The sequence below is a fragment of the Manis pentadactyla genome, chromosome 10 (genome assembly GCF_030020395.1).
Source record: "Manis pentadactyla isolate mManPen7 chromosome 10, mManPen7.hap1, whole genome shotgun sequence".
Lineage (NCBI taxonomy): Eukaryota > Metazoa > Chordata > Mammalia > Pholidota > Manidae > Manis > Manis pentadactyla.
Window position 1 is genome coordinate 60,872,895 of NC_080028.1, and position 18,215 is coordinate 60,891,109.

Sequence of the window (18,215 nt, forward strand, 5' to 3'; positions counted from 1 at the left end):
GAGAGGAAACATACACCGTATTAAATTAATCATCACATTGCACACAAGGCTCTAATTTCCCAGAGATCCTCTACTTCCGTGAGTGCTCTTTTTACTCTTCCTGGTTTTTAATGAACATACACAAGGTGATATCACATAAAATATGCCATGTACATGTTCAAACTCCTAAATCAGCTGAGAAGTTAAATATCCTCAGGCACTCTTGCTAGTTTCTGGAGGTCAGTAAACTTTCCCTGCATATTATAGGGGTTAAATGAAGCCACTGTAATATTTTTCAGTCCTTTGTACATACCTCATCTCACAGAATTTTAAAAGAAGGTAAGTAGATTTATTTTCCTTTAGCCATTTTGCCTTGTCAGATAACCTAAACCCCGATTTTACCGTTTCCCTGATGAGTGTCACATAATACTGCTCTTGGTTGTCAGTCCAGCCACACTGCCCATCTACGGTTTATAAGCTGTGGGGAGGATGAGAAAATGAGGCTCTTCCTACTGCTGCAGAGAAGGTAAGTGGGAGGCGGTAGTTCGTCCCCCCGTAGAGGCAGGGTTTGCAGCTCTGCTCGGACGGGGAAAGCTGGAGCGGGGTCGGGCCGCCTGCTTACCCGGGACACCGTTGTCCAGCGGGTAGCTGGCTACCAGCGCGCCGCCGTGGAGGTTGGCAGAGAGGACGAATGTCTCCCTGTGCAGCCACTCCATGACCGACGCGGTCTCAGGCTGCCTCGACACATTGTTGACTTCAAATGCATCGGGGAAATTTCTATTCAGGTCATAGTGGTTAGCATTTTCCCTTTAAAAGAAAGAATTGTTTTAGGGTTTGCGTATAGTTGGTGAGGGAGTGGGTTTATGCAGGGTTTAGGGTGTAGACCTTGGTTGGGCTCCAGGTGCTTCTCCAAGTGTTAACAAGGGTGGTGATGGTTGCCTTGCTGGCACCCCGGGACTCACACTTGGCGCTCACACAATATGTAGCCCCCTCCTGTGTGACTTGCTCTCATGAGTGGGGCGGTAGGTATGATGTAAGCACGGCACTGGGACGTTTGCATTTCGGGGCTTTTGCTCTGGGAGCACGCCCTTCTGGCACCCTGAGGCCTCAGGGCTGGCCATGTGGAGAGTCTACGTGGAGGAGCGAGGAACCCAGCTGACGGAACTGGGACTCCGCATGCGTGGCCCCAGGCTGGTTGTCTCAGCCGGACCCCTGCTGCGGCCCCAGACAGCATGGCACAGAGATTAGCCTGCTTGCTCTGCCTGCCCAAATTCCTAACCTACAGAATTGAGAGTAAATAAAAAGGTTTTAGTACCTGAATTTTGGGTGGTTTGTTAACATAGCAACTGATAATGGATATACCAGGAACAAGCTACTTTATACAAATTATTTCTGGAACATGGACTGGGCATGTTTAAATATGTTGAATAAAACTAGAAATATCTAATGTTGTAGGGAACCAAATGGTGAGATTTTATTTTTGGTAAAAGCAAATAATAAATGCTTAACTGCACAAACATAAATGTATATTAGTTGAGAAATTCCAAACTTCCCATGGCAGCTTGGAATTTAATAAACTGTTTAAATAAAAAATACTACAAGACTCACTCTTCTTTTTTCGTTAATTCTTATTGTGGCTTCATAAATCCACCAGTAACTATTGAGGGCCTAGGCACTGTGCCAGGCACTGGGGATTTAACCATGATGAACACACACAGGATTCCTGCCTTCAGGGAGCTTACAGTTTTGTGGGGAGAGAGACATTAAACAAGAAATTAGATCTTAAAAATTGTGCTCTGAAGGTAAAGTGGGGACCTAGCATGACAGGTGAGGAAGGAGTCTTTGAGGAAATGCTGTCAGCAGGGGGCAGGGTGAGGACGAGAATGGGATGTGCTCAAGACTGAGACTAGGAAGAGCCTGGTGGTTCCAGATGAAGGACCTCAGGCTTCGGAAGCAGGGTGAGTGCGGAGGAGTGGCAAGGGAAGCCGGAGCAGTACGGGGGGCACAGGAGGAAAGCAGCTCCTTCAGGGTTTTATTTTTCATACTAAAAGCAATGGGGCCCTAAAGAGCTTTCAGCACAGTGGTGATGAATGAGATGGCCCACTTACTTCTCTCCACAGGGCCAAGGGGTGTTATCTGATGGGGGCCTTTCTGTTGTTTTAATAAACATGGGCCAGCCCACCTTACCTTCCTTCATTGTATGAACAGTCAGGCTTTCGGACAGCTTCGAACCCGTCTGGGTTCATTGAAGGCATGATGTGTATTCGGGTACTGTTGATTAGATTTGTGATTTCAAGGTCTTTTCCATCACTGGTCACGAGATGCTCAATTAAATGGAGCAACAGTTCCCGCCCTACAGTCTGTTAAAGAGGAAATAGAGTATCAATTATGTCAGAGGAAAAACATGGAAAACAGTCCCCAAAGCACACATTCCCCAACAAAGGACCCTACACGTGGTAGCTGAGACCACAGCCATTTGTGAGACCATTTCTCAAGCACACTGATGCTCTGGCAAGTGGCAATCAATCGCTAGTGTGCTAAAAACTATGTTAACAAAAATTTAAGAAAAACTGTTATGCGTCTTTTATTATTTACTTTTAAAAAAATGAATTAGAATGGATTGAAGGTTATTTTCATTATAACAATTTGCCTGTCTTCCAAAATACTTTCTGAAGTGGTGGACACAGAGGTGGCATTACAGAGAAGGCACAGGAGCTGCATATCTCCATGAGAAAGCACGGTGTGTATGAAAGCCATCTTGTATGTCTTGGTGTATAAGAGATTGAGAACCACTGCAATAGACATAGGGAGATTTTAATAGGAAAAAAACCAAGTTTGTAATAAGCATACTTTAAATAGGTTTCAGATTTCCATATCCCCCAATTTACAAAGTCCTCTATTGCACATTTGTGTAAATTTTGCCATATCTGTAAATTTCTGATTTCCACTTTCTTGTGTTTCTGAAATTTTAGTCATCGTACATACCCACGATTTTTTACCATCTCTGCATATTATCTCTACTGTTGTTTAGTTTATATTTTCTTTAAATTGGCTTACTTTTTGCTTATATTAAAAATGAAAACCATTTTGTCATTATCACTTTGCTAGATATGTTTCTAATGTACATTAAAATAAAAGCATTACTATGAAAATAGAAATGGTCACATCCAGCGGGAAACTGAAGACCTGTGAGACTTGCTTTATAATCTCCAAGGAAAAGATTTACTGTTTTTCTTATTAAAAAATAAAAGTAATTCACATTTCAGTCTTACTATAGAAAGGTTTGATTAGGCTGTATCATTTTCATCCTATAATGCTAGGTTCAAGGAACCTGCTTCTCAATAAGGAATGTTTGCCTGTTACATAAGATATGATGCTGTTGAGTGGATAGTAAATGGGAAATCAGACGCAGCAAGTGATTAAGTAAGGACAGTGATACAGAGGCATTAATGTAGGCAGGGGGCGGGAAAATAATTTTTAATTACAGCTCCACTGTATGAATTCACTGCTGTGACAAAGATAAGCAGTCCTTGAATGGCAGTTCCTCGCTTCATTCACTTCACTGGCAAGCAAAAAGACTGAATTTTATGAATTTGTTATCCTAATGAATGCAGAATAATTGAAATTGGGGTAAGAAAACTTGGGATATGTGAATTACATATTCATAAGTAACAGTAAAATTCAGAGTTGAAAAATATATTCAATTCTGATTTCGATTTTTTCTACTCATTTTTATCTTCTTCCACTACCTTAATTTTTGTTATAATTCAAAATTGTAAACCTGAAAAAGTCCTTACAAACTAATAAACAAAAAAGACCAGCCACACTCTGGGTTTCCAGTTCTGTGCTTCGGGAGCTCTCACACTGTGGCAGCAACCCCCAGGAGCTCCTTACTGGCTGCCCACAATCAGGGCGGGAGGGATGGTGACTTCAGTTTGTGAAAGGTTACTGGAAAGTGGAAAGTGTGCCAAAGTAAGGAGCTTTTTTGCTAAAGGGCTGGGGAAGAGAAAAAGGTTAAGTGAGGAAAGGGTGGAGGAAGTGGCCAGGAGTGACTTGCAGTTCCTAAAACTTCTCAATGCTGGTTGGAGACTGTGGGACGGTTCAGTTAGAGGGATGAACCAGGAAGAACCTGAGGCCCATCTGAGTCCCAAGTCCAGTACAGAGCAGGGCCCTATCAGAATCCCCATGTGGTTCTAACTGTGACTCCCTCTTAACTACCAACCATACATTCCCAGGAAGGCAGGACTCATGAATTGAGTTGGCAATGAAGTTCTTCCAACCAAAAGCAAATGAAAACAAAAACTAAAGAAGCTATGATTAAGCTATAGAACTCGATTTAAGCTACTGTGGTAGTATAGTCTTAATAGAATGTAAAAGTAAAGGTTTATAATAAACAGAGGGTGGGGTTGGGGGAGAGGAAAGAAGAAAGACTGCCAGTTTCTTCACTTTCATAGCACTGGGTCATAAGACACTACCAAAGTAAAACAACAACAACACATATTTCAAATGATTACATTGTCTAAGTTTTCCTAATATTTTTTCTTGACTTTAGAAGAATCTTATAATTCCTTATTTTCAGAAAATATTTATCAAGTCCACCAATTATTTAAAATTTCACCTCAGTTTTATTGTGTTAAATTTGAGTAAAATTACATCTAATACTTCTTATATAAAGATAACACATATAATATGACACACATTTCATTTTCTATTCTCTTAAACCCTCCTGTTCTACAGAAATATGTAAATGTCTACAATGATGTCTGGAAAATATTAATGATGGTTGTTTCTAAGGGACTGTACTCTGAGTTTTATTTGCTTTTGTTTTTCTAGTGTCACTTTTTAAAATAAAACACTATGTTTACAAAAACAACAAAATTGTTTGCTTTCAATGACACAAACATGTAACCAAGGTATTTCATTTGTCTCCACATTTGAAAACAAATCAAGTTCTTAACTGAGGCAGGTAAATAAAAAATCTTGGAAATATGAGAAAGAACCAATAAAGAGTTAGATAATTTTAAAAATGCTGAGGTAAACATGAAATTTCAGAGAGAGTTTGAAACAAAGTCCTCTTTTTTTGGGCGATATTTTGCTACCACTTTAACAGCATATTTATGACAAATATTATTCAAATTAATTCTTCCTAACCTTAATATACATGTCTCATTCATTCATGTTTTATGTATAAACCTCCCTTTATTTAAAATTAAGTCTTTGAATATGAAACCTTACAGAGTCCAAGTTTCACAAAAGAATGTGGTCAAAACAGTCTCTAGTAGCTTAACCAGCTTTTCATTTAACATGCTCCCTTCCTTTTCATGAGAGGGTACACTTAATGCAAGAATCCTAATTAAAAGACTGGAAGGCTGGGTGAACACATGAGCTTCTGGAACCTTTCCCTGATCTCTCACCTAGTAGCCGAACTGGCAATAACCCAGAAAGAAGAAAAAACATTCTCTATCAGTTTTAGTTTGGTCAAGTTGGAATTTGCTAGATAGATAAAAATCAGTGCTCTAGCTCTTCAAAGAATGTCTATAAACAATGGAAATTTTTTTTTGAGGAATCCACAACACAGCTAATGTGTTCTGTGAGAGACAGTACAAAACCTTCACCTGTCCTAATGATGGAACCTGTTCTGGAATGCTATACTGAAAATGCAGCTTCTGAGGTAGAAACAAGCCTGTCAGTTCCAGAGCTCCACATAGTGTGTTACAAATCTAGGACACTTGTCTGATTGTCCAGCTATAGCCTTCTTCAAATACCAGCTGAAGGGACACATTATCTAGCACACTTTTCTCTGGCCTCCCAAAGTCTGGTTTCCATGACCTGCCTGTGTGCTCCCATAACTCTACACAGGTGCTGTCCTAACACCGCTCACACACACACTGCAACAGCCTGAGTGAGCTGAACCACTCCACCATCTAAGTCTAGCCATACAAACTTCATCTCACAAACTGTCTCTTATTCATGGAAGGTGTGTAAAGAACATTTATTTTATTTTCAGGTTGAAAAATATGGTCACAATTATCCAGGGATTATTTTTCCTTTCAACCTAAATATCTTGAATACGATGCACTTTAATGCCACCAAATGTGAAATTCTAAATGTGATGTGGACATCTCAAAAGTCTGAACCCAAATGAACCATCATCATAAACATAATGCATTAATGCTTAAGAAACAGAAACTTGGTCGGGGAAGCAGAATCAGAACTGGTAATTCAGCTAACCCTGACAAGCACAAAGTCAATCCCTACTCCCTTAGGCCCTGAGGTTAAAGAACCTTGTGAGCCCAGCCTCTGACCTGTTTTGCCTATTACTAGATCAGCTTGAGATGATTGGCACCCAACTTTTTAGGTACATAGTCATGCCTCACTTCAATAGTTCATTAGAGAGGAATTAGAGATGTCTTAACAATTTCGAGATTACCTAAGTGTAAGGTTTTCTTTCTACAAGGTTTAAAAAGCCTGGAATAGAAAACAGGCAGAAAACCAAGAGTAGGGAGGGCTCAAGGCACAAGGAGTGATTTTCCCAGGCTTCTGTCCTGCATCCACGTTCAGGCAGAGGGTATTAGATGTCCCCCATTTCAGGGAAGGGTCCCAGTTTTCAGTAAAGCTCTCACCATAGATTACTGGTTATAGTTTACTACAAACCCAGCCAGTAGCAAAATGAGGGGAGGAGAGGGGAACAAAGACCCCACTTCTAACCAGTGTGAATATTGTGGAGTAAGGGAACGGTAGCCCCACTGAGTGCTCACTGGTATCATCCCTTCCAGTGAAAAATAATCATTAGACATGAGGTGAGTTAGCACTGCCAGTTAGGAGCTTGCATAATTAAACCTGAATCGGGGCTTCTACAATGCAGCATGTCAATGGTGGGCAAACAAGGACCTGGATGAACTAGAAAAACACCTGCTAGTCTTATTAAGATGAGAAAGGTAGAAACTCAAACATTTCTCACGTTTTCCTGAAAACAGCATGAACATCAGGTGACAGGCTTATCAAAGGCAGGCAGGTACTCTGCTAGTTCCCCAGTTTGATTCAAAAGCAATCTAGTAGGGGGAGGCAGGGAGTAGAAAAAAGAAAGGGGCAGAAATAGGTGACTTGGAGATATTTATTCTAAGAGCTTGCTACTCTTCTACAGGATGAATAAGCCCAAATCTTCCCATCAAATGGCACTGGAACAACCACATATCAACTTAAACAGAATTTGTCATAGAGCATAGATTGGTAGGTAAAAATGCAAACAGTAAGAACAGAACCTTTCAAAAGCAACAGAGAAAGTATAGGAGGCAGAGCCATAGCTCCGTGCTCAGACGCTGCATTCAGACAGCTTGTAAGGAGACATAAACCTGGCTTCCCTTCTGGTAAACGGGACGAACACACATGACTTCTGCAGAAGCGATCAGAAGAAACGCCCACAAGGCACCTAGTGCTGTCTGTGCCTGACAAATGTCGGCTGTTACTAGGTTCCTGCAAAATACTGTACAGATGGTAACTGGACTCTCTGATCAACAAGGCAACAGTGAGCGGTGTCATCCAAAAGATGCGAGCCAACGGCAAGGCAATTGAAGATGACTAGGAAAATATCATACAGAACAAGAATAGGTTTAACTTCACTACTTTTATAACAGTACTTGCCTGCAAATGGGCCATTTCAAGTTGATTTTGCCTCCCAGTTTGCCTTTTTCATTCCTGAGTGCAGCCAGGTGAATTAGCCTGGATGCTTAGCATCAGCCAAAGGAATGCATCTTTGTAATCCCTAAGACGTGTATTAGCCAGAAAGGTTTCCTCTAAATCTTACGAGGAACCTTCAGTTTGAAGTAAATAGTGGGACAAGAGGCACAGGTTTTTGATACTATAAAAGGAAGGCAACCAAAAATCCAGAATGTGGGACATTCTGCAGGACAGATGACAATAGGGTCTCTTTATTAAGTCCACAGTCATGAAAAGATCCTTTAAGTGCTGGATAACAGAGGTTCAAGGGATAGATCGACCAAATGTGATGCATGGCCCTGGACTGGATCCTGACTTGGACACTTCTGAGGACATTCTGAGGATGACTGGAGAAACTAGAGTGTGGCGTGTGAGAGAACAACAGGATAAACGTTCAGTGACATGAAAGGGTAGCTAGTGTTAACTTAAAAGTGTTACAAATAGCAAATTACTATGACTCATTGGGAAAACGTCCATGTACACATAGGCACACCCAAATATCTAGAAGGATAAATAGTAAGGAATTAACATTACTAATTCTGGAAGGGCAGTATACAATATTTTATTCCTTTTGGTTTATCTGTATTTTTCCCTAAGGTGTCCATATGTTGACTTTGTAATAAGAACAGATTGTTTTTAATTTTAAAAAGATCTGATTCTAAAACCAGGCATAATGAGGTAAGGTAAAACTCATGGGGGAAAATAGCAGGTATGATGAGCAGCGTCGGGACTTCCTGATACTGCTCATGCTGTCACCTAGCCTTGGTAGTAAGTGTGGGACATGGGTGCGCGCGCGCACACACACACACACACACACACACACACACACACACACACACACACTTTGGGGTGGGGTCCAGGTGAGACAAGAAATAGTTTTGAAATAGTGTGGCCAGTTCTGTCCATCATGCCTCAGTGCGCAGATCCCCCTTGCTGGGATTCTCCACGTGAGATCCAGGAATTCCTACAAGATCCATTGACCCTGAGAGCAGCATTCAATGTTTGTGCCAGAATATCCATCCAAGGAAGGTAAGAACCACTGCCCTATAATACCAGCTACATTGCTTTTTAACAATGTGTTCTTGAAAATGTTCTTTTAATTCCAATGCTCTGAGAGAGGAAGGATGAGTGAAGGTTAGAGTCTCTACTCAGAGTGACTCCTGGGTTAAGCCATCACCTTCCCCAGCTCCCAGTGACACCAGGAGGGCAGAGGTACATGATCGCAGATTCATGATAAGTTTGTCAGGGGCCCTAGAGCTCCCAGACACTGCTGCCAGCTGGGACACACAGGGGATAACAGGGCTTCAGGTCCCCCAGTCCCAAATACATTCAGACATTTCCCCCCACCTAATCTCAGTCCTCACATTCTTTAAAGAATCAAATGAATTAGAGAGCCCTGATTTGATGGGCTACATCAACTAGCTGGAGAGAAGATGCCAGAACTTTGGGAAAGTGCACGGAAGCAATACGCAGATTTGGAGGTGAGTGAGGGAAAGGACTCTTGCTTATATTTGAAGGATTAGTTTCTGAAGAGCAGGCTGCAACCTCTGAAATGCCAGGAATCCAATAAATAAACTACTGAAGGCAATGAATACCATACATCTCTTATTAAAAATGGATTCCACGGTACCCCGATCAATAGACTAGACAGCAGAAGGGAAAGGAAGTCTGGGCTGCTGTCTGCAATGAACAATTATTTTATTAAAAACAACTTTTGTCAGACTCTCAGCAACATTCAGTCTTTAAAAGCACAGCCCGTTATGCTACAAAATGTCACAGGGGGATTGAACTGCCACCCACCCACAAATCAGGTTCAAAGACCTACCTTTTTCAGAGGCAAGAGTTTGCATCTAATCTCCAGTGGGAAGAAGTACCCTCTCTGGGCAGGGCAGGTGGGGCAGCATGTCTGGAAAGGGCAGGCTGTGTGTACCAAGAAGGGTGGATTCTGTTTCTATAGAGTCTGGGTTTGCGGAGGGTTAAGCCAGGACAAGTGCAACATTTGATTAGAACACACCACCAACACTACTGCAAATTCAGGAGTGTTTTAAGAAGTCAGTAGGTTGTACTTATTGGAATATGCATTTCTTTTGACATTCCTTAAAGTTAAGTGCATTTTACACATGTCCCTATGAAAATTTTCTTGACTGTGATGGCCAGGAACTATCTTTCCTTTCCACTTGATTGCCCACTTGTATGGTGCCCAGCGAACAGAAAATACTGCAGTTGTCGCATTCTTAAAATACTCTGAGGAAGTACTTTGAGAAATAGAGGTGAGCATCTTTAAATGCCTGGCAAGAATGGCTGAGCAGATAGGAGTGGCAAAAGAGTATTTTGAAAAATACAAAATAAGTAACATTGAACAAAACAAAAATAAAGTTTATCTCTGCTGAATTGGAAAAGAGGCAAGACATTATGGAATTTAAGAGTGCTGAATGGTGGGTAGGAGAGAACCCAAAGTGTGACTGTCTGAACTTCAGTGCTGGAAACACTGAGTGTTAGATTAAAAGAAAGTGGTGAAAGCATTAAAAAAGCCAAATATTAGGAGTTTGGAGAGCTATGTGGAATCTTCTGATTGTTCTGAGTTCAGATATAACATAGCTCCTTTGCTGGGTCCCCTTGGTGCTGACCAGGAGGTGGGAAAAAGCAGCCCGGAAGGTGCCTGGGGCCCCGGCTGGCAGCTCAGAGCTTAGGCACTGTTGTGCTTCCAGCCTCAACAGGACAGAAGCTCCAGTTCCCCTCCTAGGGCACTGCATAAACAACCAAATGGCTGCAATGGTTGTTGGACTCTGGTTCCTTAAATTCTCGTGGATGACCTCATGGGAAGACCTTTCCGGATTCTTCGCTACAATGTGCGCTGCTTCCTTAGCATTTGCACAGAGCTCAGAAGACCAGAGGGGCACTTTCTGTGGTGACATTTCAGATCTTCAAGACACACACACATACCTCATCTCCATGCATGTTGGCCACGTATTTAAACTCCGGGATCCCGATTCTGTGTTCCTTTGGTGAGCGACCCACAACAAGAACCCACAGGTTTCTGCCTTTACAGGGGAGAAAAAGATAGGGAAATCAGCTGTCTTTTAAAATGATGACCAGGAGAATGAGAACAGGAAAGTATCCTGCTTCTCCTACCTGAGTAGTGATTCATGATGACTAAACCTCATGTGACTAACAGCTCCTCGCTTAAAATGTTTTGTCAGCCAAAATGATTTCAATTTAGCACATGTATTTACCCTATTATTTTAGATGGTGACTTTTAAAAAACCTAACACTTATTAGGCTTTGTAGATCTTATTTTTCCAAAATAATTATATGCTTTGCTCTGAGTTCCTAGTGCTTTATAGAATCTTGCTAGTTCATACAATTACACAAATTACAGTTGATGGTTGATGGTTTGTGGGGTGTTCAACTCGCAGGGCAAGGAAAGTGAGAAAAGTCACAGGCATAAACATGTAACTCAGAAAGGAGATTGTTTTTAAGGTAAGAAATACTGAACCTTGCACTCAAATGCTGATGTAACAGCTCCTTTGCAGGGAGTGTCCTTGATGTGCTGAGTTCTGTCAAGTAAACTGGGAACCACAGTCCAACCTGATAAAGCTTCAAGGAAAAATCCTAAGTCCTAACGGTCCAGGATTTGGGCAAGAAAGGGCGGAGTGACTGCATATCTTTGACGATTTGCTCTCTGTAGACACTGCGGCCAACATTCTCATTCACTTTAACACAGGTGATCCCATCATCAACCACCATCAAGATGGATTTTTTTCCCCTTTTTCTTTTTATTAAGGTATTATTGATAGACAATCTTATGAAGGTTTCACAAGAAACACAAGGTGGTTACTACATTCACCCTTATTATTGAGTCCCCCCCATACCCCACTGCAGTCACTGTCCATCAGTGTAGTAAGATGCCACAGAGTCCCTATTTGTCTTCTCTGAGCTACACTGTCTTCCCTGTGACCCCCCACACACCATGTGCACCAATCATGATACCCCACAAACCCCTTCTCCCTCCCTCCCCATCTGCCCTCCCCCACCCTCCCCTTTGGTAACTGCTAGTCCCTTCTTGGAGTCTCTGAGTCTGCTGCTGTTTTTATTCCTTCAGTTTTGCTTTGTTGTTATACTCCACAAATGAGGGAAATCATTTGGTATTTGTCTTTCTCTGTCTGGCTTATTTCACTGAGCATAATACCCTCTTAGCTCCATCCATGTTGTTGCAAATGATAGGATTTGTTTCTTTCTTATGGCTGAATAATGTAACATTTTGTATATGTGCCACCTCTTCTCTATCCATTCATCTACTGATGGCCACTTAGGTTGCTTCTATATCTTGGCTACTGTAAATAGTGCTGTGATAAACATAGGGGTGCATATGTCTTTTTGAATCTGAGAAGTTGTTTTCTGTGGGTAAATTCCTACGAGTGGAATTCCTGGGTCAAATGGTATTTCTATTTTTAGTTTTTTGAGGAGCCTCCATACTGCTTTCCACAATGGTTGAACTAGTTTACATTCCCACCAGCAGTGTAGGAGGGTTCCCCTTTCTCCAAATCCTCATCAGCATGTTGTTCCTAGTCTTTTTGATGTTGACCATCCTACCTGGTGTGAGGTGATATCTCATTGTGGTTTTAATTTGCATTTCCCTGATAATTAGCGATGTGGAGCATCTTTCATGTGTCTGTTGGCCACAAGATGGATTTTTTAATGTGACTACAAATGAGAAAACTGGTCTTCAAAAAAATATTAAATTGCTTTGAATCACATTCACTAAGAGGCTGTCATTTGAGCCCCAGAAACAAGGCCTGAATCCCATCCTATTTGACTTCAATTCTAGTGTTTCTTCCGCTAACAAAAACTGCCCATCTCTCAGCAGGCTTGGCTTCCTAATCATTAAAGTGAAGAGATCCTTTTCAATTCTAAAAATCACCTGACTCTTTTAATATAAACACTTCAAGATTAGAGATTGGAGAATGTATGTTTGTTATCTATCACATATACACAAAGTTCAAACATTGGTGCTATTTAAGGCTTCTGTGGAATTCAGGAGCCTAGGAAAGGAATTTAACAGCAGCTAACGGGCTATTATGGAGCAACTTTCAGCAGAATTTCAGATCCAGTACCTTAAATCAGGGGCCTAGCAGGCTGGGGGGACATTCAGTTGCCACAAAGAACCCCAAGAGAAGCAGCTACTGGTCTTGGCTCTTTCACCATTGAGTTTCAGTTTATATAAAAATATCTTAGGAAAATTTGTCATGACAGGGTGGTGTTTTAAATGTAGTCACTGCAGGAATTCTCGGAAAACACCCACAAAATGCAGTTTATCTGATGCCTCCTGCTTAGTGTAGAAGCCTCATTAATTCATCCATCCACCCATTCATTTAGTACTACAACCAAACATTTAACCAGTGACCGGATTGTACAGCTAAGTCATACTCTCTACACCCACTGATTTTCTGATGGTGGAGAATAGCAATGTGCAAATATATAATTACACAAGACTGTGACATATACAATCATAGAAGTTTGTGTATAGTACTGTTGTGGACATAGAAGAAAAGGGCGGGAGGTGGTGAGAAGCTGTACAGATGTTGGGTTTTATAGATGACTTCTGAATGGGGTTTTGAAGAATGACTCTGAGCTTGCCATGTGGACAAACACAATCCATCTAGTGATTTCCCATGGGAACCACTTCATGCACCAGAACCTCCTGTTCCCTGATGGTCCTAATTCTCAGGTCCTCTGGAGCTTCAATTCTACAAAGTTAACATTTTCATGTGAAGCAAGGAAGAACGTATTTTGAGTGAACTCATCAACCTGACTCGTTAGGTTTCCTTCTGAGGAATTCTTTTCCATAGCTACTAATGCTTTTAAAGCTGGAATAATCACAGATTTGCACAGAACATGGTCTAGTCCCCTCACAGACAAGGGGGAAAATTCTATAACACCTCAACACAGTACTCCCCACCTGTTTTATTTATAACTCTGTATCTGCAGCAGCTGGCGTGTCACATAAAAAAGAATGTGAAGCAACAAAAAGCTGACTTAATGCAGACATCCGGTATTATTTGGTTTAAGGACGGAGGGAAATCAAATCAAACCTATGTGAAGAATTACTTTGGTGGGTAATTCAATCTCGAGTTCAGCACAAGTGGCCGCTAAGTGAACTGCAAGATGAGAAACTCACCTTGAATAACCTCCATGTCACAAAGTCTGAGACTGAAAACCAGCCAGGACACCTGGGACAGATCCACAATGCTGTCGGAATGACGGGCCTCCTGACAGGCTTGGCCCACCCACGCTCGCGAGCCCTGGCCATCTCCAGCTTAGAGCTGAGTAAATGTACCAAGGACAAACTATTTACTTTTCACAGCCTGATTGCCAACATAAGAGTTATTTAAACAAGATTTTTTGTTCTGTCAAGGTTGGAAAAGCCGCCTTTATTCCCAAAAGTCCTCGGTCATACCCGGTGTGCAAAAGAATTCTGAGCTGCTTGGACTCTTTCTTCACTACAAAGTAAATGAACTTGGTTCTCAAATATTTTGGTATCTACATTCCGGAACTCTCTCAGGGCTTGACACAGGTCCCGGGGGTGTGACATGGGCCCCGAACTGGGTTTGCCTGGAGGGTCAGGAACACTTTCACAATTTAGAAGGATTTATGAAGACCCACATGAGAGGAAGGCAGACAGTGAGTGCTACAGAGTACTGTGGGAGTTCAGGGCAACGCTGGGACTTCCCCTGGGAAATTAAGGACAGCTTCAACAGGTGGAAGTGGCTGGAGTGTCCTCCCGACCTCAGGTTCAGCTGGACTCTAGTAAAAATGTCAGTTCCTGTCTCTGAAATCAAACTCCCGAGGGGGACACCTGGAATCTGCATTTCACAGGCTTTGGCGATTCTGAGGCCCATTGAAGTCTGAAACCTGTGGGGACTGAGGCAGTGAGCATCCAGATAGAGCTGGGAGGTAGACGGTCTTTAGGTAAAAGCATCTCATTTTACCTCATTATTCTCATAATCAGGAATGTGTTTCTGTTAACAAATACACCTCAATAGATTTTTAAATGGCTGCTTAAAATTTTACCATATGAATGCACTACCACTTATTCAACAAGTGCTCTATTGTTAGATACCCTATAATAAGTAGTTTTATGTAAATTATGTACCAAATTTATAACATAAAAATATTTGATCATGGGAAAGAAATCTGCATGCAAAATTATATCATTGCAACCATGTAAAATAGATTGTTCATAAAAATAAAAGTATCATGGAAGGAAACAGCTCCATAGTATATAAAGCCTTAAATTAAATAACAGGTTAGTCTCTACAGAAATTGAAGATGGTGCACTGTCAGTGATAAGGGGCTAAGGGATAGGGTGATAAAACCAAGTAACTTTTTTTTTCACTTTTCCATCTCTCCAGTTGTTTAAAACAAAAATACCAAAAACTATCATTCACTAAGCACAGACACTATGGGCCAGGCACTGTGTGCTAAGCACTTCATATGACGATCTTCACATTTCTGTGTGCTGGGCACCTCCACAATTTACAGTTGAGGAAACAGATTTAAGTAGCAGAACCAGGGTTCAAACCCAGGTCTGATTTCAGAATCATGTTCTTCTGATGGCCCCAGGCTGTCTTGATCTCCCAAAAATACTAGACAGGCCAGAGCCCAACCTGCTTTGGGGGGATGTTCCCACGCAGTCTGCAGCGAGACCCAGGCTGCTGCGTGGCTCTGACTGACTGAGCCAGAGCAAGACCCCTGACAGGGCTACCCTGTCTGGCTATCCTCTCTGCTCTGAGCGTGTCAGGGGAACGTGCCCAGAGAGAAGCAGGGACTCTGCCTGGTGGCCCGTCCCTGGAGCCGAGCTGCCGTGATGACAAGGCACATTCTGGTCTTTCAAGAGGCTTACTGTATGTACAGCCTGATCCACGGAGCTCTGGAATCCAGCATCACGGATCAGCTGCTGATTTCCCAGACTGGCACATTTCTCTTTGTGTTCTTACACTTACCCTTCGACCTATGTCAGAGCTTCAGTGCCCTCACATGTACGTGGGAATATCAGTTCCAGGGACAAGGCTGTTGCAGGGATGGTGAAGTCTTCCCACCTTCCCTAAGAATGAGCCAACAATCTGACACCAAACCTTTAATGTCACTTGTGCTCATTCCCATTATCACACACAAAGAGCTTATCACACAACTACAAAGCCCTACTAAATAACAGATGAGTCCCCAAGAGAGGTGAAAACAGCACATGGCTTAAGTCAGGTTAAACACTCAGCCTCCAAAATTTCCACTTCCTCTGGCTTGGCAGTGGAGGAAAAAAGGTGCCTACAGAGTGGTTCATTACAAAAATGAAACACATAGAAACGGCAGCAACCAAACAGGCCCAAAAGGCACAGGCAGAAATTTCCAGATTGGCAAGTCTTGCAGAGCAGTATCGTTCACAGCTCACAGCATCTTACATCTATTCACTTAACCCAACAACCATGAGCGGTAGGTTTGAGATCCTTTCCCACAGGTGGACACAATCTTAGACACCCTCACAAGGCAGTGGCTCTCAAAGTGTGGTCCCAGGACAAGAAGCCTTAGCGTCGCCTGGAACTCGTTATATATGCACATGCTCGGGCCCCACGGCCGAGGTACTGAGTCAGAAGCCTTGAGGTTGAGGACCAGCCATCTGTATTTTAGTGAGAATCCGGGGATTCCTACACACACTAAAGCTGAGGGGGGCAGTCAGTCCCCAGAGACTGTGCTTTCCTTAACCATTCAGCTGCACTGCTCTAGTCACCTAGAGATGGAAGACAGCAAAGACAAAAATCAAAGAAAAATCAAAGAATTGTGTGCCTGTGCCTCAAGCTTGGAATGTACCATTGCTGGTGTTGAGATTTTTTTTTTCTTTTCTCTCCTCTGAAGAATTGGAAATGGAAGGAGGAATTTGAGAGAGTGCTGGGGAATGGCTTGAGAATTTAAAGCTACTGTTTGCTCCCTTTTGTATGCAAACCCCAAACTGGAATGCCAGTTTATCCCCAGACTGCTACTTAAGAACTACATACAAGCCTTCGTGAGTTTGTGCTGCAAACTTGTGGAGCCACTGTACTTGAGGGGACCTGGCTGCTAGGTGTTTTCCCTGCAAAATGTTCGGCGACTAGTGAGCAAAGATGAGGCTTAAAAAACGCAGGGTGGTGGAGCAGGCAACAGAAGGCAAGACGTGGACAAAACCCATCTGCTCTCTACATACCCTATTTCTGGGACATACAGTTCATGCACAACCCTCCCTCCGTGGCAAGCATTCACTGTGACTTCTGTACTGCGCTGAGGGGTTCCAGCCAGCCGCCGTGAGCACCCGGGCTGTTTCCTTACTTGCAAAGCCAAGAACCCACGCTTGCACAGATGCGACGCCCCCTCTAAGCCAGCCATGTGATCCGCATTGAGCTTAACTGCCCCTCCCTGTGCAGTGGGCTGGGATTCCTGGCCTGCTGTGTGAACAGAGGAACTTGTCAGGAAAGGGCTCAGGGTACAGAAAGGCAGTGGGTGTCACAGGGGTCCGGAGGGGCTGTGATAAGGGCGGGTGCTCTGTTCTGCTCTGCCTGGGAGCTACAATGGGCCCAAGCTGCCTCTTTTGCCTGGGGCAATTTTAAATCCTACTTAGGGCCAGTAGTGTTGAGGATCAGTTAACTATGGGGGTGGAGGTGCACAGGAGGTATCCCAGAACTTACAGGAAGGTGTTTAGCCCTGACTTGCACTCCACTGGAGCTTCCCATTGCACAGTGATCTCGGCGTGGGGTCCTCAGTGGGAGCCCTCTGATGTGAGTGGGGCCCAGAGGCGGCTGAAGGCCTCTGGGTCACCAGGGCTTCTGCATGGCTGTCAGGCCTGGGTGCTTTGGATTTAGGCAGCCCATCCGTCTGCACTTTCCCAGTTGGGACCCCAGCAGTAGACCCCAGTGGCCACCTTCTTTACACCACTCGGCTCCTCCTACACCAGTGGGCGGGCTGGGCCAAGGAGGCTTCCATCAGCCCCGTGTACCAACCCTGCCACTGGACGCCGGGCTGCGGGGCTGCCACCGAGGACTCCCTCACCCTCATCTCCCCAATCCACCCCTCTGGCTGCACGACTGACACCTCCATATATACCCTGCTCATTCTCTAACCCTGCCCTAACTTTTCTTCGTGCTGTTTTCACTACGCATTATAAATTTAATTATTTCTTTGTGTCATATCTCACCTAGAAGGGAACACACACAAGAGCATTCTGTGAGCTGACCATTTTGTTTGGTTTACCAGTTTTGTTCACGACTGTATTCTTAGCACCTAACAGCGGCTGGTGCACAGCAGGTGTTCAATAAATACGTACTATAGCATTTCCGAAGTTTTTGGTGGCTCTCCAGGACTACTGTTCCATAGTAAATGCTGGCACATCAGATCCAAACTCCCTCCGCCCTGTTTCTCGGGGTCCCCTGTCACCCAGCCTCACCCACACTGCCCTCCACCTGTGAAAGTACAAAGGCTCCCACCAGTTTCAGGCTCCT

At 43.2% G+C, this 18,215-nt stretch overlaps 1 protein-coding gene across 2 annotated transcripts in view; it reads right to left on the reverse strand.

Annotated features, from left to right (window-relative positions):
- Positions 1-18,215, reverse strand: part of CPM (carboxypeptidase M) — a 65,911-nt gene that overhangs the window by 14,698 nt on the left and 32,998 nt on the right. For both annotated transcript variants that reach the window (XM_036899403.2, XM_036899405.2), the window contains exons 3-5: positions 10,639-10,736; positions 2,167-2,339; positions 602-786 (exon numbers count right to left, since the gene is read on the reverse strand). In XM_036899403.2, the coding sequence (XP_036755298.2) occupies positions 602-786; positions 2,167-2,339; positions 10,639-10,736 (456 nt within the window). The remainder of the gene's footprint in view (positions 1-601; positions 787-2,166; positions 2,340-10,638; positions 10,737-18,215) is intronic.